Source organism: Carassius auratus, chromosome 1 (genome assembly GCF_003368295.1).
Source record: "Carassius auratus strain Wakin chromosome 1, ASM336829v1, whole genome shotgun sequence".
Taxonomy (NCBI): domain Eukaryota; kingdom Metazoa; phylum Chordata; class Actinopteri; order Cypriniformes; family Cyprinidae; genus Carassius; species Carassius auratus.
In genome coordinates, this window is record NC_039243.1 from 88201 (window position 1) to 113732 (window position 25532).

At 36.8% G+C, this 25532-nt stretch overlaps 1 protein-coding gene across 2 annotated transcripts; it reads right to left on the reverse strand.

Annotated features, from left to right (window-relative positions):
* Nucleotides 1-4323: 4323 nt before the first annotated feature.
* LOC113109689 (Krueppel-like factor 12) lies at nucleotides 4324-24935 on the reverse strand. 2 transcript variants are annotated; one of them, XM_026273456.1, is made up of 7 exons: nucleotides 24746-24920; nucleotides 21326-21439; nucleotides 13942-14023; nucleotides 11654-12200; nucleotides 9021-9159; nucleotides 5340-5497; nucleotides 4324-5242 (listed from the first exon to the last, which is right to left on the reverse strand). In XM_026273456.1, the coding sequence occupies exons 2-7, from the start codon at nucleotides 21415-21417 to the stop codon at nucleotides 5049-5051; spliced, it is 1212 nt and encodes a 403-aa protein (XP_026129241.1). In that variant the 5' UTR covers nucleotides 21418-21439; nucleotides 24746-24920; the 3' UTR covers nucleotides 4324-5048. The 2 variants fall into 2 exon arrangements, with proteins under 2 accessions (XP_026129241.1, XP_026129314.1); XM_026273529.1 differs by lacking the exon at nucleotides 21326-21439 and having other exon boundaries at nucleotides 24746-24935.
* Nucleotides 24936-25532: the final 597 nt, after the last annotated feature.

Below are 25532 nucleotides of genomic sequence, written 5' to 3' on the forward strand. Positions count from 1 at the left end.
ATTATATAAAAATAATTTTATATAAATTTTATAAAATTTTATTATATAAAATTGCAAACTGTTTCATGGCCAGTGTGAAATATTTATGGTTGGTGAGTTCAATAAACTTTTTCTAGCATGGTAAATGTTTTTAGCCGAATAACTGCATGGAATAACCTGCTAATCTGGAAAAAGCAGCGTATTTTGTGGAGGTGGATGAGTCAACAAGGATGATGCATGAACACACAGGAAAAAAGGATGGGATATGTGACATCTCTCTGTAGACAGAAACTTTCTGTCCTGGAAAGAGATTCCCTCACTTCCGTGGGAATATTCATATGGAAAGTAAGGGGGGGGGGGGGGGGGACAGAAAAAGATGAGCGAGACATGGAAAAAACCTGCGGTGAATCAGCCAAAGTCTCCAGATACAAACACCCTTCTCATTTCCTCGTCTTGTCACTACCATTTGCTGTGGATCATTACACCGACAGCTTTCATGTGAGCTGCTCCAAAATCTCACCATGCATGGCAAATGTGAACACGATTACAAAGCCATAATAAAAGCAGCTTCCTCTGACAAATATGACTTTATGTTCCTGACACAAAGAGGAATTGCCAAATATTTACCAGAACACCCTTCCCCCAAGGTCAATTAGCTGTATTATAAATGCAGCCTCAGAACTGCCTGTAATAGGAGTAAATGGGAAGTAAACAATTGCGCGACTGCTTTTGTTTAGCTGTCCAGGGGTCATCCAGAAAACAGTGGCTTTGGAACATTGTCACAATCTCTCAGAGAATTCTGTTCTGGGTTATAAATGGTTTTACTCCAAAGTTTACGGTTACAGGCGTCAGTTACAGGGCTGGTTTCCCGAATGCCAGAGACAGGAAAAGCTTGTGACACTGCAGTTAAAAATTGCATTGTGTTCTTATGTGTCATTTCGCCACTATTTAAGCTCACTGTAAACTAGCACGCAGGCTTTCAGTGTTCAACACATCAGACTTTTGTGTATAATAGGGATTTAAAGGTCTTTGATAGGGCAGAAAACCTCAGAATATGATATAACTTTGACTTCAAAAACATTCTTTGAGGCACCAAGCAAACATCGCCAAATATTTACTCTCTCTTTCTCTCTCTCTGTCTCTCTCTTGATAAAACCTTCAAGTTGGTTCATGCACCAGCATTGTGCATCACAAAGAATGACTCATAGGGTGGTTATAAAAAGCACACCTTCACAATTATCAGTTTAGGCTTTGAAGCTCTGGGTGTAATTTTGCTGCAATGGCACCAGTATAATTGTGACCAAAATATGACAGAGACTTCGTGGAGTCTGGCAGCCTGCAGTGCAAGTACTGCAATCACATTGTGTTCACTTGGCATCCTCCTAATGCCCTGGGGTCTGTTGTGAAAGCTGTAGCATTGCACCAGAGATTTGCACGGACACCTGATTCTTGCTCAAACCTGCAAATGCTTCGCTGAACCTCGTGCGATTGCTTCTGCACGTCATGTGGCGTTGGCATCGGTTGGTTTTTGTAATGTGACTTGCCTAAGAGCACCTTTTGATCACTGCTAGTGCACAATTTTTCAGAGGCATAAACAAAGTCAGAGTCAGAGTTTTGAATAATTTGGCAAGAGTCAACTTTATATATATATATATATATATACAACTAATTTATAAAGAGATAAAGCAGAAAAAAGAAAGGGGGAAAGCAAGACAAGAAGGCAAAGCCCGTGCCAACTAAAATACGAACATCCTGCCTATGACTTTTTTCCAAACACATACACGCTCAATTTCTCTCGCTCGTTGTGTTTTGATGAGTGCTCAAGCGCTTGTGTTATGACAGAGATTCTTTTGTTTGGATTATGAGGCAGAGGAAAGGGGAACAACAAGCCTTGCTGCTGTTTTTACTGTCAGATAAACAATATTTTCACAAGGTGTTTCTCATCCTCTCAGATCAGAGGGAGATGACTGAGTCAGACACTGGAAGTTATAGGCCTTATAGCTTGACGAAGCTGCACTTATGAATTAGGCTTTTTTAATTAGGTGTTATTACACATTATGTATATGCTAAAATAATATGAAATAATTTAAACCATACAGTACAATCGATACTACATAGCAGGAAAGTCATCGGACAAATGGAATTCCATTCAGATCATGACAAGAAAAAAATCAGTGAAACCGGCCTTAAATCAACATTTAAAGGTCATCTCTAACATACCACAGGGAAACAAACACAAAGGCACTCTTCTTAAAAAAGATTACCACATACAGGTATGCCTATGATATTTTATTACAGAAACAGACTGCCATTTTGTAAAAGTTTTTACAAAGTTTTTTTTTTTTTTTTTTTTAGTAAATACATTTTTTAAGCAATCTTTTAAAAATGTTACATGAATGTTCTAATGTTAATGTGCATAGTGCACTTGTGCCATTAAGCAATATACCTAAACCAAACTAAACATATATATCAAATCAATGTCGTTTTTGAACACTTTTATCTCAAAAGAAGGTTTCGTAAATACATTTATAATATTTAACAGGCAGTGGTGCACAAACAAACAGAATCTGTAACGTTTTAATATCTAGTTAAAAATTAAACGAAAAGGTATTTCATGATCACTAGACTGATGGCATTTTGTGGGTCAAAGGTTAAATTGAGTGACTGCGTGATGAAGTCCAGTTTGGAACAGATGACTGAAGTCTGTTAACAACTGCGTTCTGCTGCTCCCTTGTGGTGAAAGGGAGAAGTACATTATTTATTAAACCTACCAAATCCTACCTGGACGAATGCATGAATACACTTCAGTAAGTTTTCATTAAGTATCAACGTATTTTACAATAATAGAAATAACGATTTTAAATTTTTGTACAATGTTAAAGTTCAAAATATTACTCACAGTTGCTCCAGTGGTGTCTAAGGAAATTCTAAGGTGAGGTATAATAGGGCCTAAGAAAAGCCAATCATAAAATGAGAGGATTGCCCATTTATTTTATGATTGTATACAAAACTATTTTGGTGTGATATATCTTTGTGTTGTTGTTGTTAAAAAGGTACTAAGATTGAATTGTAATGCAAAGAAAATGATTTTTTTTTTTTTTTTTTTTTATAAGTAGACTACACTGTTAGAAGTAGAATTTACTCAATAGATTGACAATTATTTATCCATAAATGTAAATGGCAGGTAAAAAAATAAATAATAATACTAAACGAAATAAAATAACTGTAAACTATTTTAAAGTCTAGAATCTATTCTTTGAATCATTTGTACTTGTTTATATGGACATGTGATTTTCTTATCGCCTTCCATACCTTTATTATTTTTGCTTATTGTTGTATTTGTTTTGATCTAAATGATATGTTATTTCACTTGTATGTTCATTGGTCTGAAGATTGCAAAAAAAAAAAAAAAAAAAAAAAAAAAAAACACCCATTCACATCCAGTGGTCTAAGCCACATTTAGTGTGCATTCAAAAATAAGTTCACAAAACATCTATTATAATATAATTAAATATTTAGTAATAAGAGTAAGATTCCGTAAGAGTATACCTGTATCTCTTGAAGCATATGAGGTTGGGCCATGGTCTTTAAAGTCACATGAGTCTTTTCTGTACATACAAATCTGTGCTTTTATTCATGCCTTTTTCTAACATATACTGTATTTATGTATAAATTCACATTTAAATCCATATAAAACTGAAATGTTTACCATGACATCATTTACAGATAGATCATTGTAGAAGAGAAAAAATAAAAATATAAAAAGGAATGCCTATTTGACGATCATTTACACTCATGATTTTTAGTCACTGGCCTCCCTGTAAAATACTATAAATTTTGGCATCACATATTAATGGTCAAAAGGGTGCAAATCTTGGAATACAGAACAAATATATGACACACAATACAAACAAACAAAAATAATATACCACATGGTAAAGACTATAAAATATACAGACATCTGCTACACTAGTTTTGTGCACAAATGATGCAAGGAAAATTTTAAACGGTGTGAGAGAATGTTTCCCTCATACGACTGACTCCTGAGAGGACAGAACACTACATCAATGTTATGGCCATCTCCTCACATTCAGTATATATATATATATATATATATATATATATATATATATATATATATATATATATATATGCATGTCTTTTAATCTGAATCAAGTGTGTTTTTTTATTCAAAGTGACTTTTATTTGCTAAATGCATAACCAAAGCTTGTACTGAACAGATTTAGGCTCCTCAATGCTGCAATGGTTTTTAAACAAACAAACTTTAACAAAAATTATTAGGCTACAAAATGAATTCTAAATATTTTGGACTATTGTGACAAGAAAAACTGCCATTCCATAAGAATTACAAGTGTAAACTTGAAGGAGTCCTGAAGGTTTGGAGAATCAAATAGGCCTACATTTAAAGGCGCTGAACACGATTTTTCAACAACTAGATGTCGCTTCGGCCACACCCCCGCCCTCTGTTCGGCCACGCCCCCCATGAGAAACGGCATTGAGAAAACGGATATATAATGAAACTGAGACACCTTTGGCTTTTGTAAACAATGACAAGTGATGAGGTAAGTATTTTACTAATACAGAAACGTGGTATGTGGAAGCAGAAAGCTCTGTATTATCATTATATGAATGCGGGGAGATCCAACATTTTTAAAGGTTTCTATTACTACACTATATCTATCTCTCATGGAAAATAGTTGCTTACAGATTCTGTTGTATTTATGTATAAAAATCGCATTCAGCACCTTTAACAGGCTTTTAATAGTGAGGCTAGTAGCTATAACCTAAGACTCTGTGCCAAATCGAGGCTCCCACCTTTCTGAATAAACCTCACATAAAAGTGCAGAAGATAAACCATATGAGGGAAATGTATATAAATGCACGTGAATCGCATAATACATGGACCTCCTCTTCCAGCTCTCGTTCCTGTAAAAATCCCATGTCCTTCACCTCATTGTTGTGCGAGGAGTACTTCCAGGTCTTCTGCATGTGACACTGGCAGATAGAGACCAGCTCTGTCTGCTTATATTGTCCACCAAACGTCTTTTTCACACTATGCATGTTTGTGGGGCATGTCTGCGGCGGTGGAGGGCGAGGTGGTCCGAGCGGGAGAAGCTGCGGTCGCAGTCGCTGCATTTGAACGGTTTGACACCGGTGTGTTTGCGGTAATGTCGTGTCAGCTCGTCAGAGCGAGCGAACTTCCACGAGCAGTTATCCCACGTACACTTGTATGGCTTTTCACCTGAGAGAGAAATATGTATGTATGTAAAGAAAGAACCTGACAGGAACAGAACAGGTTTTTTCTAAACATGACTTGATGTGAAAGTAGGCTGACTAACCTGTGTGTGTGCGTCTGTGGGCTTTAAGATGAGAGCTCTTGGTGTAAACCTTATTGCAGCCCTCAAACTCACACCTGTGAATGCGCCTCCTCTTTGAGTCAGGGGACTCTGAAGGCCGGGGCCTCCGCAGGCTCTCGATGCTGAACGGCAACAGGGAACTGCAATGACAGCATGGTTTGTAATTAAGGATATCATTTGAAAACAGTTTGGATTAGTATGATAATGGTAGACACACACATGCACGCTCACACACACACACACACACACACACACACACACACACACACACACACACACATTCTTTACTTCTTTACTTTAAATCACCACTTGAGGGAGCTATGCTAATATTAATAGAATAATTATCCAGGGTCATCAAACTCGGCCCTGGAGGGCCGGTGTCCTGTAGAGTTTCTCCTTGTCCAAAAACCCTTGGACACTTGATTTCTTGTTAAAACAAATATTTATATATCCAAACTTCCGTATAACCCGAAAATGATTTTATTTACTTGTATTTTTTTGATTACTCTTTGTATCTAGACATTTATCACTTCAAATTAATTATAAATGTATTGCTATTTCTTGCCAAAGTTTAAAAACACCTTCCTTTTTGTTTTTAGGAAAGGCTTCGATGTGTATGTAAATTCCAATAATTCTATGGCGTGTAAAACCCTTTCATGGTGTGATTTTTTAGCACAATATGATTTGGATTAGGCTAATGTAAGCCTTATTGTTTTTTGTTTGTATTCTGTCTTTGTATTTGTTCTTGCATAATAATAGTAACAATATAAAAAAGACATTTAGAAACTGATTTTAAAATGCGAAGTATTGAAAATAAAAATAAAGCTATGTAAACACTTGCATTTTTACAACTCTATAAGTGTGTCCCATCAGGTGATAAAAAGTTCAACACACACTTGTTATCTTCATGCTCACTTGAACACTTGGACCAAATACAGGACATATGTCATAGAAGTAGTCAAGATATCAGGTGCACTGCACATATTTGGACAAGGGGTTTAGCTCCAACTTTCCTCAACACACCTGGCTAAAAGATTCTCTTATGCCCGGTGAGAACTTGATGAGCTGGTTCAGATGTGTTTGATTAAGGTTGAAACTAAACTCTGCAGGACATCAGCCTTCCAGGACCGAGTTCGGTTACCCCTGAAATCAATGGATGCCATCGGACAATATTGTCTTGATGTTAAATGATTTCTCCTTTTCCTCCTTATTCTAAAATAATAATAATAATAATAATAGTAATAATAATAATAATAATAATAATAATAATAATAAAAAATAGAAAAAAATGGATGGTTAACAATAAGTCTGAATATGCCAGCCAATTTGGTAGAAACAATTGGTCGAACAGCCATAATTTTTTTCACTTCCGTTTGGTGGCGCTATTGGCTCGGAAATGTAAAGAAATCATTTGACATTATTATTAACATAATATGTCAATTAAAGATCAGAAGAGAGTATCAGTTGTTTATTCCGGTAAATAAACAGCCAACATTTGCTGTGCATATTTTTGGGATAAGAGAAATCTGCCTTTTCTTGAATTTTATTTTATTTTATTTTCTTGTCTGGATAAATTAGATGGTGAGCCTACTTTTCACTGGAAATGTTTTCTGGGGCAGAAGAGGCATTTTGACACCCCCCCCACAGAGCCACTTCCTGTTTCTTTTGGGAAGCAGGAGTTAAGGGTGTTAGTGTGAGGGGGGGGGGGTCAACGAGGGGTACCTGTAGCTTTTGGCACACTCCATCGCTTCTGGGGCCCAACGAGGAAAAGAAAGAAAGAAAACATCCTAGATATTTTCTCCTCCTTTAAACAATATATCTGCATTCTCTAAAATGCTGTCACTATTTTCCACATTCCATTATGCGCTCATATGCGGCTTGGAATTTTTAGTCCGAGGTCAGAGGAACTCCATCTAGTTCTACACTAAGAATCACCGTTACAATGTTGTCAACAAGTGAGAGCCAGGGAGGGAAACAGCAGCTGCCGTCAGACTAAACCCAGCACAGTCATCTGTGTTCCGTCTTTTGTTTGTATGTTTCCCATTGGTGAACACCAGAGGGGCTTTCCAGGGGTGCTGACGTGCAGGGCAGCATCACTGTCTGGAGACCAGTTTATCAGTTTAATATAATAATAAAGTATTTCATTATTCACTAGCTGATCACGGGTCAGGGGATCCGTAAACCTGCATCGACTCCTGCACCTGTGTCCACAACACATCCAACCTGAAGCACACACTCCCTCTGAGACTGAAATCACTTCCTGACGCTCAGCTGCTTCAACAAGGCCCTCCGTTCCATTGCCAGGGAACGAAAATACTCGCAAAGTGTTTACCCTGAATAAGCTTTAAATCTGGTAGGCATCTGCCAAACGTGTAAAAATAAATACACACTCAAAATAACAGGTGCAAAACCTGTCACTGGGATGGGACCTTTTTAAAAAGTACTAATTTGAACCATCTGTAATTATAAGTAAATTTACGGTACTAATTTGCACCTTTGAAGAGAAAGGGTGCCATCCCAGTGACAGCTTTTGTACCTTTTTTTTAAGGAAGTATAGATAATTATAATAATAAAAATAAAACAATAATTGAGGAAAAATATTACTGGAATTATTTATGAATAGCTTTTTTCCCCATGTCTCCAGGGTGGCTTTGTCAGATTTTACATTTTGCCCCTAGACTATAACCGTATACAAACAGTACGTATACAAACACTGCATGACTCACTGGATCGGACCCTTATTGATTTAAGAACCTGCAGGTCAAATCAGCAACACTCCCTGACACACTTTCTCTTTCACACTAATATTCACTACTGCTTATTTTTTTTTTTATATAAAATCTTACTGGCACCTTTGTCCCTCAGAGTCATATAAGCACGGCTAGCCACTTGCCTTTGTCCCTATTTGCTTTCTAAAATAATGTCATATCCAAATTTAAAATATCTGTTTACTTTTAAATATCCATGTGATGGAGAGTCCTTGAGGTTGGCTTCCATCACTCTATTTATTGTGTTCTGTTCTTGTGCATTAATTTAATTAATTTATTTATTTAATTTCTTAAAATTTTTGTTGAGTTTGCTGGAGTATATTTCCTGTTTTAGAAGAACGGGCAGAGCCTTAAAGGAAATTTGAGCTATTTTATGGAAATATACAGTATGTTTAGGTTTTATCCATCCTTTCTATTGTGTTTATTACCTATGTTGGATTTAACTGTTCTTAATTATCTTATGTAGCCTACTTATTTATTAATCAGATGGAGAGACAAGAGTTTATTTGATAAAAAGGGTATGTTCCATTTAGAAAGAGCAGAAAAGATGTTTATATAAGTTGGCTGTCACTAGTAGCAAGGGGTCCTAGTGGACGGATTGTGAAGAGCAGGTCGAACAAGGTTATTGTATCACTGCTTGAGTGTGGTAAACTCCATCCTCAGTCATGTAGAGGGGAGGTGGTACTGTTTTTATGCTCTTAAACATATTTATTTGCACATTTTGACCATCTGCTTTAAATAAACACCTCTTTTGGTGCCAGCACAATCAAATCCAAAATCTTATTTCTATGATTTTTGTCAATCTGGACATCATGCACAGAGTGAGCTCTGGAAATTACCATCATGTATCATAATGATAGATAGGACTGGATTGTATTAATAAAGGTGTCTTTACTCTTGCACAGCGCGGGCGATAGTCAGGGCGGTGGATCCTGTTTCATTCACACTCTCCAAGGTCACGTTGGGCAGGTCATCATCCTCGCTTTCACTCAAAGATCGCCGAGGTGACAGTCCATCTGCGATTCGGTGCATGACTGGATAAAAACAGAAGGTTGGTGCAGTTGAATGTACAAAACTCACATATGATGACCAAATCATTTCTGAAACCTCCAGAGTTAACCTACAATCTGCAAAATACATAAATAAACATAATTGGACTCACCTTATATTAAGTGTCTTTAACTACTATGTATTCACAATTAAATTAATAATCGACACGAAGTGCTTATTATGTACATACATTTAAATGGCACTAATATTTAAAGAAATATCTGCATGTAGTTACACATGTAACTAATTAATGTAATTATGTCTATACACATATTTGTCTATAAGTGTTTTATAATACAACATAAACACAATAAGTACGTAATTGTACCTTACTTTTTTTTATTGTTATTTATTTTTATTGTTTTACATATGTACATAGTAGTTAAAGACACCTTTGAAATGCTTGTGTTCGATGGTAAAGTTTCGGTGGACACTTCCTCATCATTTTTATTCTATGGCCATAGCACTGACACATTAAACCAAACTATTAAGATTCGAATCTAATGACACTATGATTAATATTTTAATAATGGCTTTGGTAGACAGCAGAGAAATAATTTCCCCATTCATTCACTCATCCTCATGTCCTTCCAAAAGCAAAAATGCATTCCCCAAATTAAAATTGACAAAAGCAAACCTAAAATTAAACATAAAAGCCCATTTTAAATATTAATAAATACTAAAATATAATAATACTGAAATAAAACTGATTTACAATTCATTAAAACTGATAAACTAAACCTCAAACGTTTTGATGTTCAGTTATAAGAATCTCAAGAACTAATGCTAATACGTTTTTTTGTGAACTGATCCATTCCCAGCTCAAATGAATGACAGAATATAGTTCACTCTTCTTGCAACAGGAGAGCTGGACGTGTTTATATTGGTTTGGTTTGGTTTGGTTGTAATAGCAATTTCAAAGGTCTTCGTTGTATCCGTGCCATTCCATGTCCTGTCTTGTTGCCATGGATACTTCACGAGAGACTGCAGAGCATAAGGGCACGGCCCCTTAAGATTCTCAGGGGGCTGGTCTCTGTGTGTGAATCTTGAGTGTTTTTTAATTAACTGAAACTGGATCATCAAAGTGTGAACTGCACAGGCCTAATTATGTGTCAACCGGCTTGTTTGCATACACAGCGTGCTTGTGGTGTAGAAAAATGCCCTTCTCTGATTGGTCAGTTGACAGCAGAAAGAGCTCTAAGACATAACACACACACACACACACTAACACAGGACAAAAGTGAGAGTTATATGACAACAAAGGATGTCTCCAGTCTCTATCTATACCTCCCCAGCCCCAGAGAAAAACAGGATGAAAAAGAGTAAAAGAATAAATGGAAAGCCTTCCTAGCCACAGAGTCCATTAAAACAGCTCTGTTGCCCGTAGGCAAGCTTTCCTGAATGAAAAAAAAAAGGGTTTGAGTATCTTCAAAAATGCCTCTTATCACAGTTGCTATTGTGTTTCCGCCATACACTTTGTCACTTATAAACCCAGGTGCCCTTATTTAGTTGAGCGTAGTTTTTGCAATAACATCAACTTCCTGCATGGATGTAGGGGCTGCCTGTTCTGAGACGAGCACAATGGAGCTGCACTCATAAGAGCTGAGCCTGTCTAACACACAGCCAAGCTCTGGGTTCTGTCACTGATCCTGCCAAGAGCGCGCAAACTCGGAAGAGAGGCTTTGAAGCACAGTACTTTGCACCTACGGACAAAGAGGGAGGAAAGTGGAGAGAGGAAGTGGCTAGCTTGAAAGACTTTGCAGGAGGATGAGTTTTGCAGCAAAAGCGACCTTGATACTGTCAACAGACCATGTGACAGTGATTTATACAGTATAAACCAAAAAAATAAACAAATATAATAAGAAGCACAAGCTCTTGTATCATGCTATGTTGAAACAGTGAATATATCAGTAAAAGATAAGAAAATACTGTTATTGCATGTGGAGATTTAAGAAGGCGGATGGTCGACGTCATAAATATTGACATTAAAACAAAGGAAAAGTACGTAGGGACACTTTGTGCTTATGCAAATTGATTAATAATATTTTTTCCCCATTAAAAAACAAAAACAAACTTTGGCTGAATATATGTAGTCTTTGTATATAATTAAAAAAATAATAATGTGATGTGTAAAATGAACGTAGATCAATGTCGTAAAAAAACAACAACCACTATTTTAATCAGTTACTCTTCTTGTGTATTTTACTTTTCGTTCTGTATGTATTTCTCATTTTTATGCTTTTTAAAATGACAATAGTGTTTTTTTGTTTTTTTTTTGCTATTTTAGTACATTAAGTTAAACTAAAAAAATAGTTAGCAACTAGCTGACATAAAATAAAAATTAAATAATATTGGGAATTTACCCCAAAAAACAAGGTCTGTATGTTACACAAAGTTCAGTTTTTATGGATAAAATGGCAGACAACAACAAGGCTTATCAGTGCCACAATTTCATTGGCTAACAAGCCTCTGCCTCACCTTTCCTGTGCATCCTGTTTTCCTCCAGCAGCGGCATCATGAGCCTGCTGTTTCCCAGCGATCCTACTCCACGGTACACCAGCGGCATGGGCTGCACCACCACCGGCACCCGGCGTGGGTGGAGGTGGACCGGGCTGGAGCAAGGAGGCATCAGCTGGGGTATGTGCAAGAACGACTGCCCCCTGAGACTCCTGACCGGGGGAGAGGCCAGCACTGGAGACATCTTCAATCGAGGAACGGGGGTTATGACAGAAGTGGAGGAGGAGGAAGGCATTGATAACGATGATGGCGATGAGGATGACACAGACTTGCTGGAAGGAGGGGACCGTGGACAAAATCGTATTGATGATGAGGACGACGAGGGAGATGAGGATAAAGATGACGAAGCTGAAAGTGATGGGGAGGTTCTGGCTCTGTTGGTGGACAGGTCCACGGGTTCTGTTTGCATCTGGAAGGGATCGGACAGGAATCTATCGTCGGATGGTCTCCGAAATCTGCGGTTCAACACTAGCACGCCCATCTCTGTGTAGTCATGGATCACAGGAGACTGAGGGGAAAGAGACAAAATAAAATCAGTTAACTATTATTTTGATTATTTGACTTCCATAATATTTATTTTCCATGTGGAAGTCGATGGCTCCCAGCAACTGTTTGGTTGCCAACATTCAATAAAATATCTTCGTTTGTGTTCAACAGAAGAAAGAAACTCATACAGGTTTAGAACTGAACTTTCATTTTTTGGGTGTTTTGTTCTATCTATTAATTTATTTAAATGCATATTTTAGACATATTTTATCCACCTTATTTTGAAACGACAAGTTATGCTATTTTCTGCGAGTGTGTGAGACTTCAGATTCATTAGCTGCAATAGGTAAATAACAAGTCGAATAACAAAGTGCAGTAACTGGTAAAGCGATGTGTGCTAGAAACCAGTGTTTATGATCATAATTTAAAATAATATGATACACCAGTTTGCAGTATTAAGCGGCATTAACAGGCTGTTTTTGTACAGCTAAAATAAGGAAGCCTTTTTATTCGATTAAATTCTCTGAAATGTTAATAAATATGAAATGTTTCCTGAGCACCGATTTAGCAGATTAGAATGATTTCTGACATTAATCGTTTAAGTTAATATTGTTTTTAATGTAGATTTGATCAAATAAATTCAGCAAATGCCATTTATAACCAGGTCCATCACTGAACAGAAGGAAGGATTATACTATAGGCTTTTAATGACTGGTGAGGAGAGATTTTGAGTGAAATAACCTAAGATTGCTTACTGCAGGGGGCTGAAGACACCTACAGTATTAAGAGAGCTTGTTTATAATATGGGAGGAAAACACACCACAAAAGGTGCAGAGAAAAAGTGAAGAAAAAGCAGTCTTTCTGACATATACTGACTCAGCTGTTATCCTAAATTAATATCAGTAAATCGACAAAACATTCCAGGCAGAGATGTCAGAAGCACTCACTTAGACCTAGTGAAACCATGGACAAAAAGTGGTCTGCTGGCAGCATTATTTCTAGCCCAAAAATGTCCCTTCTGTTTTTTGCTGTGGTTGACTTGGAGGCTGTTCAGCCGAAATGGAACATGTTTTGAAACTTCATCTCTACCCCATTTCTCTCTCTCCCGACTCGTGCTTCACCTTTCCCACCTTCCTATCCCTCCCCTCCTACACGGTCCGCGTCCAACCCCCCGTATGGGGGGCTATCAGTCATTTTCGGCTAATTTTCCGAATCCGAAGAGCTTCTGGTGAGGATGGCTTTAATAGAGGGGAGCAATGCATTTCCAAGAAAAGGGGCTTGGCGTTGAGCCCACTCAAACAAGAAGCACGTTTCAGCGACTGCGCTGCCTGTTGATTTAACACACTTCAAAGCTGAGCTGCATGGGCCTACACACATCCTGCACTCGTCCCGATCAACGTCACGACACGACAACTGTTAAAACGGGTAAAACAGGGTGCAAAATATTGTGTGCGGGTTTAGCTGTGCATGAAAATGAAGAGAGAGCTTTAGGACTGGGGAGCATGTGTATATGTTTATTTGGTCAAGCCTGAAATCTGTCACGTATCCTAAAGACTCAAAGCACAGGACACCTTAACCTAAACCTCTAGTCAGGCAATACAAAGTACAGTAAAGATAGCACAGTAAAGCACAGCCACTTAGTATAGTGAATCTCACGAAAATTCCCTGATTTCCTCACAAAAAACTCCTGATATTTCACGCCAAAATAGTCAAAATATTATCATTGTGATGCTGCAAAAGATTCTCGTTGTCATGTTGCTTACCCGTCTCTGTGACTCTGCAGGATCGATTTTGACTGGCAGGGCTGGCATCCCATCCAGCATCAACATCCTGATAGCACTGTTCCTACGAGGGATAGCAGAAAAACACTGTCAGGCTTCAATAACTTCAAGTGTTAAATCACACTGGGTTGCTCTGCAGACTGTCAGTCGTAGTGAGGAACAGAGAAATCAAATACGTTTTGGTATAACTGTGATGAGACGCCAGAGTAAAAGTCTCACAGATCATATAGGAGCTGTGTTTAGTGACAGTTCAGTGGATAGACTGTGTGAGGATAACAATAAACATATGTGAGAGAGCAGGCCAGACGGTTTAATAAGCATTAATATATCATTCTCTGAGAAGTGTTTACTATTAGTACTACTTGAGGTATTTCACAAGATAGGAACAGATGCCTTGTCTTGTGAGAAAATCGATCTATAAGTCATTATTTATCATTTTCTGTTTACTTATCCAATTGTGAACAGCAGCCCGAAAACAACTGACTTAAACTGTGCCATGTAATCTGGTTTTAGATTCTTTTAAAGCAACAATCCCGAATTATGACATCTGGTAAGACATTAGTTACTCCTTCAAGAATGTTATGATACATAACTTTGCATTGACATTGCCCATGTTTTTAAATTCTCTTAAGACATCATTAAACATGGGTAGTTTAAGCAAGGACACAACCATTATACAGCAGGATTATTTGACAGTTGTTAGACATTTTGTGTGCTCATGATTTGGCCTGTGTTTGCTTGTTAATGAGAATTTTAAACTTGCTATAGTAAATATAAATGTGAAATGGTGAAGTACTGAAAGTCAGCAGATAGCTTCCATTTTCCAGACAGCAGGAAATGAGAGGTGTGAAATTAACACTTGCTTAAATTGCTAGAATTCAAATGGACAAACTGTTGTATTCACTACTACACAATCACCCTCTGCTAGCAATTACTACAAATGAACTGATTCAGTTATGCCATTATAAATTTATTGCAAGGGAATGGGTTAAGGACATTGCATATTTTTCAGGATTTACGTATTAACTGATTTTATTTGTATTTTTTTTTTACATACATTAATTAACATAAATGTACCTCTTCAATTATGATCATGGCTTAAAAAAAAAAAACCAGAACAAACAAACAAACAAAAAAAATTGAAATAATACAATTCTTATATACATAAAATAGTTTGGCATGATGTCTGATTAAAGTTTCTTATAAAAAGTTTTAAAACTGATTATTAATATTTGAAAAGCCAGCAAATGAGAGTTGTGTGGTTAAACTATATACTAGCAAGCACAATATTATATTAGCTAGCAAAAGCTCCCCAGTTGTATTACAAAACTCTTCAAATTTTAGATATTTTTACTTTTTATGACAAAACAAGGCCAGTTCAGGTTGTAAAACATCATGTGGTGAGTTATGTGTTATGTGAGTTATGAGTTATTTTAATAATTCATTATATTTGTTTTGAAAGTGTTTTACTTAATGGTTCATTCAGTTTAAACTTTTCTGTTTCAAAATATGAAACTAGCATGGACATAATACAAAGTGTATATTTTTGAGAAAATTGCCCATTACACTACTTTTTTTCTTTCTCCATTTTCTTTATTGTGGACAATGTGTCATTTATCTTAATTACAAATTTATAATCATTAAAATAATTCTCATGCCACTGGTTATAATTCCAACTTCATGAATTACACTTAAACTAACGCTACAGGAATGAAGCACAGGCAGCTATGTGCTCACAAACTTGCATAAAGAGCATTCGGAAGTATTGCGTAAGCTTGAGGACTTCCTTGGTTATTGGAGTTCATGGGGTTAGTCCTGTCTCACAACTCTGCAGCACTGATAAACGGACGAGGTGGATTATATCTGGAAATCACCTTATTTCTTCCTGCTACTGCAGCGTTTGCAGATTCATTAGAGAGACTGGAAACTGCTGACTGTTTTGGCTTCTGTTGACCTGCTTAGATTACCTCTCACTCTCTTTGTGTGTGTGTGTGTGTGTGTGCATGACTGTAATCCATGGCAGACAGGATGTCAGAGGAAACGGGTGGGGTCTGACGGGCTGTGCCCACTTAAAACCCCTGCTTCCAAATGCTGTCTTTGTCCATGTGTTCCTGGGTTTTTAAAGACAGAGAATGCCCAAACCCACTTTAATGGCACCAATCTGAGAACACTTCACTTCCCCATGAGTCTTCTTACCAGAGAAGCTCCTACACATCATGCAGCATTTTTAAAGTGTCTGTGAGTTCCCAGATGAAGCCATTAGAATGTTTTTTGTTGTTTGGGGTTGCTTGGTCACTGTGGTATGTTGTATTTCCTGTTTTGATGACTTTGTCTGAATTATGAAGTGAATTTCTGATGAATTACACAGAAATGGTAAAGAAGGTTTTATAAAAAAAAAAAAAAATTGTTTGCTTTTTGTTTTAGTGACTATAGCTAAAACCACATTGGTCAGGTTGGGAGACCAGCTTAACTAGTTTACACCAGCTACATCCAGCTTAGACTAACCAACAACTGAATAAATATATTTCAATCAGCATTGAAAAGTTGTTTTACCTAATGGCATATTAGTATTAATGTATTGGGTCATTAGCTTAGCAAAAGGCTAACTTCAAAATCTATTGAAAACAAATGCAAGTCAAAGGTAGAGTTGTCAAGAGTTGTCATATTTTTTTTCAGTATTTAGGTGGACTGTTGAAGTGTTTGGGCAATTAGCTTAGCAACACGCTAACATCAGAAATCTATTGAAATATTATATAATGCAATAATCCAATGTTATCATTTACTTGAGTGTTTGCTATTGAATCATTAGCTTAGTAACATTACTGTGTCAATGTTTACTGAAATGTTAGTCAGTGTTAAAGTATTAAATCATTGGTTTAGTAACATGCTAATGTCAAAATCTGTTGGGACCTATATTTAGTCAGCCAAGGTTAGATGTAATCTCTATTCAGATAAGATGAGGTCTATAACAAACTAAATCATCTTTTGGTAGTTTTCACTCAGAGAGAAAGCAGTGACTCAACGTTTTTTTCTGAGAAGTTGGCAAGTTTCATCAGAATGTGACCTCAGGTCAGAGCTGCTTCCTGCCCACTGCCATGCTTCTGATAACCAGGCTCAAACCTCACCCACAATGTCTCCTGTACAAACATCTGCCTCATCTCCACTCTTCCCTTTTCTCCTTCCTCCCCTGCTTAGATAACAGACACATCTGTATCTTTGCTCACGAAGCTTTGGGGTACAGCTCCAAGATCAGACCTCTCCTTTTTAAATTGATCTAAATAACTATGTGCTGAAAAACTGAGCCGAACCGAAGACGCTGCTCTGGATCCATCCCCAAGATGCAGATTTCTTCTAGATGCTCCTGCTTTGCGTAATTGTCTATTGCCAAAAAAGCCCTGAGTGACTTCAGACTTTCCATTTCAACAGAGCTCATTTTCCTTGGCAGGACAACTTCTGTCGGATAGAGCCAGGACATTGTCAAACCTCCAAGAGAGAAAAAGTGCGGGAGAGAAGAAGACTGTGTGTGTGAGTGAGGAATTGCTGGGGAGAGGTGTGCTGTTACACTATTTGAATCAACTGTGGGTGCACACCGATGTTTAAAGAATTGACTGGCTAGGCCTTTGCAGTAAAACAATGCCAGGAACAGTTGTGGCCACTAATGTAAACATTCCAGTCTTCTGAACCGACTCTCCTTGTTCAGCAGATCTCTGAACAATTTCATCTAAACATGTCATTCCACTAAACAGGCTCGTAAATAATGTTTTCTAATTCCTGGTTCCTGTTAGAGTGTTCTCTTTTTGTTCCTATTATTAGTGTCTCATTACTGAGAAAATCTACTAAATCATAAGTGGCTCTCAAACTGTGCTAACTGTGGACCCCAGAGGAGAGACACTCAAGAATCAATTTGTTCAAATATACTGACTTGGTTTTTAGGAATGAAAGAGGTAACGGTCTTTATGAGTGAGTTACTGAAACATTCACTCAACTGATTCATTCAAAAACATGGATTCATACAGAAACACTGCTACTGTGTTACTAGTCACTAAATAGTCTCTCAATTTGTTTTGTAGTAAATAAAAGACACTATAAGGCATGTCATATGCAAGTGCAATTGCACAGTCAGGGATAATGGCTGGATTTACATTAGTCTGTTCATTACACAACTGTAAAAAAAACAATCAGGCAACAAATAACACTAACAGTAATTACAAGGAAACACAAGTATTACAACAACTGTCATACTGAAGACCTCTGAGGTCGTTTTTACTATTTAATAACTGAGACAAACACATGGCAGCAGTTGTGTTTATATGAAGCAAAAGAGCACTTTTACAATTTGGTACAAGAGATCTGAAAGTTGTCTGATATTTATGGACAGAACATTCTGTATTCTGACGTGTAATCAAAAAGCAATATCACATTTGATTTCCTTGATTGACAATTATATAAAGGGAAGGAACGTTGCAAGAGAACGATGCATTATTGTGCCATATCAAAGATGCATGAAATCACTTTCACAGACTTTTTCATTAACTGTTCCCTCCTGTTGGAATGACCTGCCCAACTCAATCCTTAGCCATCTGCAAGAACATGTTGATCTGTTGACTAAAACACATCTGTTCCATCTTTATATATATATATATATATATATATATATATATATATATATATATATATATATATATATATATATATATAGCTCAAACAGTTCTGTGTATGTTGCTGATAGTCCATAAATGTGTACTAAGAGAGATGTCAATTTGGCAAAAGCTAATATTTTAAACGTCTGGTTTAATCCAAAACCACTAAAGTACATCTGGAGAGTCAGTGATCGTTCAGGGACTCTTGATCAAATTGACTGACCTCTTGGTGGCCCATTTCACGCACCTAGTGGTGATCTATCATAGTTGTAAAGAGATTTCGGCATTATGGCTACAATAATAAACATTCAAGACAAGATGTTGATGTATGACATCCTTGAATGCTCTTCGTGGATGAAATGGCCTTCTCTCTCAGCTTCACAATCAATGATTTGTGTGAAGATTCATCTGCTCCTTACAATCTTTAAAGAAAATAAACACTACATAACGTCTCCTGCAGTTTCTTCAAATTTAGTTTAGAAATCAGGCTTCTGCATTTTCCTAGGAAAATCCATACGCATCTGTTATTGATTTAAGGGGAGCCTGGAACCCCTCCGTTTAAATCTGTCAGTGTGAGGAGTGCATAGGTTAATATTTACTGACCTCATGTGAGACCATGCTTGCCTCTTGCCATACAGGTGACAGCGGGTCAAGTCTTTGTGTCTGTGAGTGGAAAGTCTGTCAAAGTGTCCAACAAGTGTTTTTTTCTGTCTCACAGAATATAAAATCAATGAAAGCACCAATGTACTCTGAAGAGTGAAAGTGTCAAAAACTGTTATTCCTGCTTTGCAAACTAAACCTCGAAATGCAGTCTACATTTTCTTTCTCTCCCTTCTTCCTGTCTGTAATTTCTTCTTCACCTGCTTCTTTCTGACACTGCACAGCGTGCTGCAGGACACGTACTAGTGCAGGCTTGAGATCAGTTTTACAATGGTGAATACCAAGACATTACTAGGCGTTCCTGCTCCCGGACCAGGCCAAGAAGATGACAAATGGCCTCTCGGTCACAGCTTGGACTGCTTTTCTGTGCTCTCTTCCATGAAGACAGCAGGCCAGAAACATCTGAAGCTCTCTCTCTAGTGTTCCACTGGACAGGGTGAGACAGATGTGTGTAATTTGACTTGAACTGTTGAACCGCATGCCGTCAAACTGTTTATTATCAGAGGTCTGGCACACACCAGGTTGCGCAATATTTGAAGGCCGTGTTATTAGGCAATATTGCGCAACACATAGCGTCAACAGTGAAGAGTTTAAGAAAAAATGTGCTCCTTGAGAATGAGAGCTCTGACAAAAAAACACACAAATAAATAAAGAAATAAATGAAAATGAATAAATGAGGCAACCATCATATCTTTAATGAAGGTCAGCTGACTGCAGTGACTTGAGCCAAACCTATCATACAGAGGCTGTGTGGAGTCGCTTCCTGGTTCTATTAAAGGACAGCCTCTAAGAGCCACATTTTTTTTATTTTGTCTGATCTAAATCAGAATTCATAAGCACAACTGTAGTTAAACCTAGAGATTATTGTGCTCAGCAGTCCATTTTGCACTATGTATGATACATTTTGGTGCCTTCACACCTCTGATTGCTTTCAAAATGATGCCGTGCACAGTATGTATAGAAGGGAATTGATGACATTCTGTATTTTTTTGAGAAGACACACATTGTCTGTGTGGTAATTGCATGATTATAACCTTCATATATATATATATATATATATATATATATATATATATATATATATATGAAGAGTTCAGATGTAAAAGCCTCTAAGTGCCATTTGAAATTTTCATCTAAAATTAGGTTTTCTATCAGGCTCCTATATTTATGTTCAGTTATTTCACTTTAATAGCCTGGAAAAGGACCTGCACATTGCCATTGAAGTAAAATGACTCAACCTTAGCATAGGAGCTTGATCCTAATCCAAAATTTCAGATGGCACTATACTGTATATATTTGCTCTGAAACTAAATAAGATTTGCTCATTAAAATGCAATGTTCAAAGCAACTACTTAAAGAAATTATAGGCATGTTCTCCAAACTACTTTCACTCAAAATTAACTTTTATTTTAATAATAATAATAAAATATATATATATATATATATATATATATATATATATATATATATATATATATATATATATATATATATATATATATATATAATATTTTAGAATATTTCATATTTGAAGAAATGTATTTTTAATAGATACATTTTATTTATTTTTATAAAAATATACTTTTTAGATTCTGTAGTTTTGTTTATTGTATTGTATAAGTTTATTTTTATCAGGCTTTGTTTTATCAGACAATCAAGAGAAGTAAAGGGAGAATGGGGCTGTTTTAATACTAAAAATATGTAACATTAAAAAAAAAATTTAATCAAATATTTTGCTAAAAATAATTCCATGTGTGTACTTTTTTGAATATTGGCATAAAATGTTAAATCAAGAATCGAAGAGATGATTCTTGCAAAAAGACTGAACCGATTAAACGCACTATTTAAGTTATGAGATGAGGACAGGCTGCAACATTTCCATCAAGACACACTTTTAGCAAACTTATAGCCAAATGAAACACATCAAAATCACAATATTTACAATATTGATTCATTTTACTAAACCAGAAAAGCATTGCATATATAATATTAATATTCAATGTGTCGTATTCAATATACAATACTTAGTACAAATAGCCACCCACCAAGGTGTTTGAAAGTCTTGCCTGTTTAACAGCTGGAAGAGATCTGCCCGCATTCCCATTAGGCTGTGCAGACTCTGGGGGCAGCGATAGCCCTCCCCAGCTGTCCCGAGCATTGTGGGAAAGCCTGAGCCTCTTCTAGAGCAGTGCCAGAAAAGAATCAGCCCCTAAAGCACAGATTGAATGCCAGTAACCAAGCATGCTAACTAGCGTGACCACTAGCCACTCAGAGCCCGAACATCATACAAAGAGTAAACTTACAGAAAAGAAGTAAAGAGAGCAGGGAAGTAGAAGGAAAGGAGGACAGGGAAGGATGTGATCGCTAGAGATTATGCAGCCCTTCCAAAACAGATAATGACTACCAAGCACTCCTTTTTCTTTTCACATACTCAAAAGACATGCGTTTTTACCCCTTGAACGATATTAGCCTTCTTCCCTGAGTGTTATGATGCCCCTGCTCGTAATGAGCAAGGCAGCTGTGTTTGTTTTCCAGCAGTGCATGCTCATGCAGGGCTGGGTAAGAATTGTTTTTCCTTCTCTGCCCTCGGCGAGGCTGGAAAACACACAGCTGCAACTAAAGACTGGGGGAAAAGTGGAGAAAGCGAACAACAGCGTGCAACTGCAGGTGAAAACCAAAGAAGAGACAGATAGAAGTGAAGAGAGCGAGAGCAAGACACAAAGAGGTCGAGAAAAAGTACAGCTTTTAGCTCTTCCAAAGTAATTCGTCCTGACAGCAGCAGTGGGGCTGAAGACAACTGTCTGGCTTTGACAGATCCCTAACCTGGAACAGATTCCACATGAAACTCACTCCCTCTTCCTCTTGCATTTGGCGGTCAGGCCCCACCAGGAGAGGCCCTGGGGTCAGAGGTCAAAGTTCAGTCAATGTGTTCTCAGGAAGTGCATCCGCTATACAGGCTCTGGTTGTAGCCCTTTTGCAGAGCTCAGTTTAATGGGCCAGGCGCTCACTAGGGAGATCTGCTGTTTCCCGTACTGTACAGAAACCTCCCTGCCACTTCACTCTTTGTAGGTTGGTGACTCATAAAGGAGATTTAGTTCCTCTGATTTCTGTTCTGCATGCACATTTGTGTAGGTGCATGGCTGCGTGCAAGCATCTGGGTTTCTATGCCAAGAAAAGATGCAGTTCCCCCTGTCAGGTCAGTTTCGAAGCAAGAGATTGAGCTTATCTTTGAGTACTTCTAAATTTCCATTAACAATTTTGGCTTCCAAGACTAGACTAGCCTTTAATATGTACAGTAATGATTAGGGATAACAATCTAAATGTAATCATTTAACAATATGACTATTTCTGCATTGGTATTGGTATCTGAGTACTCAATGCGATACCAATTTGATTGTTATCTCTGTGAATGCAGCTGCATGTGTGAATTAACAAATGTACATGTTGGTTTAACAGCTTGCCTTATTTGGTTTGAGTTATAAATGTTTACACAGATAGTGGCTGTTGATACAAGACTGGAATATGTTTTGAAATGTCATATTCGCACACCTTGCAGGGTCTTAGTGTGCTTCCACTGACCTTCCATTGTATATTATGCACTATCCAAACAAACTTTTAATAATAATACCTACATTTATTGTATTAATATGTAATCTTTAGGGGGAAAATAGTTGAACCTTTCAAAAGAGTACTGCCCCAGTGACAGATGCTGAATTATTATTTTTCTTAATCAACAACAACACTGACAAGCATTATTAATTGCTATTTACATGCACGAACAAGTATAATAGACACTTATATATATGTTTGTCTGTTTATCAAAGGTGACATTATTATTTATTTATTTGATTTTTTTAAACTTAAAGTCAGTTCAGTTTATTTCATTGTTATTTATCATTATTTACATAGTAAATAAATAATAAATACTTTGAAACTAAACTAAGTTTACATTACAAAATTCAACGGATATACTTATATGATTATTTATGTATGTATGTTTGTTTATTTGTTTGCTTATTTATCAAAGGACAGTTAGGTTTATTTGATTGTTCTTTATTACTATTTACATAGTCAATAAATAATACATACTTCAAAAACATCAAAACTATGTTTACAGTTTACACTATGTTTACACTTTGTTTATTATTCATTTAAAGTTTATTATTTAATTTAATTTAATTCGATTTTATTTTTTAAATAAAGGTTCAGTATCACAGCAGGTCTGCTGTGTTTTCAGCACTCATTCCACACCTGATTCACACCCCCTTCAAACTATTGATTCAGATCAGCTCTCTTTCTCGCCCACTTTGTGTTCCTAAAGACCATCTACAACAACAACCACCCAGCGGTTAACCTTGCAGAGCTACAGCTGCCTCACTGGGTCATTCAAGCACCACAGCGAGAAGAATGTTATTTTATTGACTTTTCAGGTGAAGAAATGCTTCCAAAAACATGAGACACAGTGACCCCCAAACTTCCTCACCATGCAACTGCAGCACAAAGCTCATCCGGTGCAGACTTGACAGACACCAGACACTGATCAACACTCTGGAGGAACTCTCAGGTGCGGTTTCTGTTCTGCGGTGCACAGGATCCTGTATATTTATAGCTACTTAAATTGTATTTAACTCTAATGATACTGTGGTTTTTTCGGATGATGTCTAATTATTTTTCAGAACTATGAAGGTCTGATTGACTTGGCCTTGGAATCCCATGTCACATACTTGAGAGAGAAACCACTGGCAGATGGAGAGAAAATCATCCATGCCAAATCAGACCAACAGATGCAACCAAGCTCTAGTTCCTTACTGGTCTACAACAAAGCTACTGTTCTTCTGTGCAATTCTTGCATTTACGTTTATCATGTATTGCTGTATCAACAAATTTTGAAGCCGTTCTTAAAAAAGTATAAAACAAACAGAAAGAGAGAGCAAGAAAAAGGAAGTAAATGCAATCCTGGCGTCTTTCATAAGTACCCATAAGAAAAACAATCCCATTATACAGCATTTATGTAACATTCTTAACTGTGCATATAACTATTTATATTTGAAATCAGCATTTAAATGACATGAAACAAATAGGAAGAGAAAACAAGCAACAAAGACAGCAATACTGTGAACACATTGTATAAATTGATCAATAATATGCTTTAGTGCAATAAATAATACACATAAGTGAACAGCAATAAAAGTTATAAAGAACTGGCAAACAATATAGTACTTTTGTCACACTAATAAGAACTCTTATGCTAGTAATTTTGAGCTCTTAAATTTTACTTATTAAATGTACAAATTGGTTAACCCTTAAAACTCCAAATAGTCATAACATTTATTTTTATTTTTCATTCATAAAATAAAGACTTTAAGGAGCTCTTATTTACAATTTTAATTGGCTTTTAAATGCCAGCTGACAGGTCCATAGTTTCACCAACTAGCATTCTAAGTAGTGTTAAACTGAAAAATAAAATAACATTAGACATTACTGACCTTGTTTATTAACCTCAGTAATTGACAGCGAGAACCACTATCCTTACAGCTTCCCTCAGCCTCCCTTTTTTCTGTCTTGTTTTCCTCTGTCGCACTTTCTGATGTGACCCCCTTCTCTATCTCTGTCTCTCCTCCGCCGCCGTGTGTTTCTCAGGAGGAAATGAATGGATAGCTCACACAGTGCTGTTCTACTCACAGAGCTCGGGTCACATGACCAGGCTGAATGAAGAGAGGGGGTGGACCTTTGGGCTGTCAGGCGAGAGGACAAGTGTGTGTGTGCATGAGCGAGAAGGTGCCAGACTGTGAAAATGTTGTGGGTGTTTATATATCAGTAGAGATGGTTTATCTCATTTTTTTGGGGTGTGGAAACGGAAACCCAACAATCTCAAATTATTCTCAAAATTGAAAATTTAAATAAATAAATAAATAATCATAATAATTATAGCATATATATCAATAGTATATTTATGTCTTAGAAAGGTTTTTCATCTATGGTTTAATAAAGGACTTTTAACATCCACAGAATCTTGCTATTACACAGAAAGTTCTTTATTGTGGATAAAAACTTCTTCTGATTATTAAAATGTTCTTCACACTATGAAAAATAGTTATTTTTAAGAACTGTTCACTGAAAATGTAAATCTCATATTTCCAAAGCATTTAAACATATATTTTCCCGCATGTATTCCATTTAATATTCCATTGTGCTTTACTATTTACAACATATATTTAAAATCTTGGCTAGGCGATACAAAGTATATTTATGGCCTATATTTTTTTAGCTGTA

Excerpts from the sequence above, each read along its gene's own strand:
- LOC113109689 (XM_026273456.1), bottom strand. The coding sequence starts at position 21,417 with ATGCTCGGGACAGCTGGGGAGGGCTATCGCTGCCCCCAGAGTCTGCAC. Across the intron at positions 9,160-11,653 it reads AAACAGGATGCACAGGAAAG|TCATGCACCGAATCGCAGAT; the intron begins GTGAGGCAGAGG and ends GTTTTTATCCAG. Across the intron at positions 5,243-5,339 it reads CCACAGACGCACACACACAG|GTGAAAAGCCATACAAGTGT; the intron begins GTTAGTCAGCCT and ends TTTCTCTCTCAG.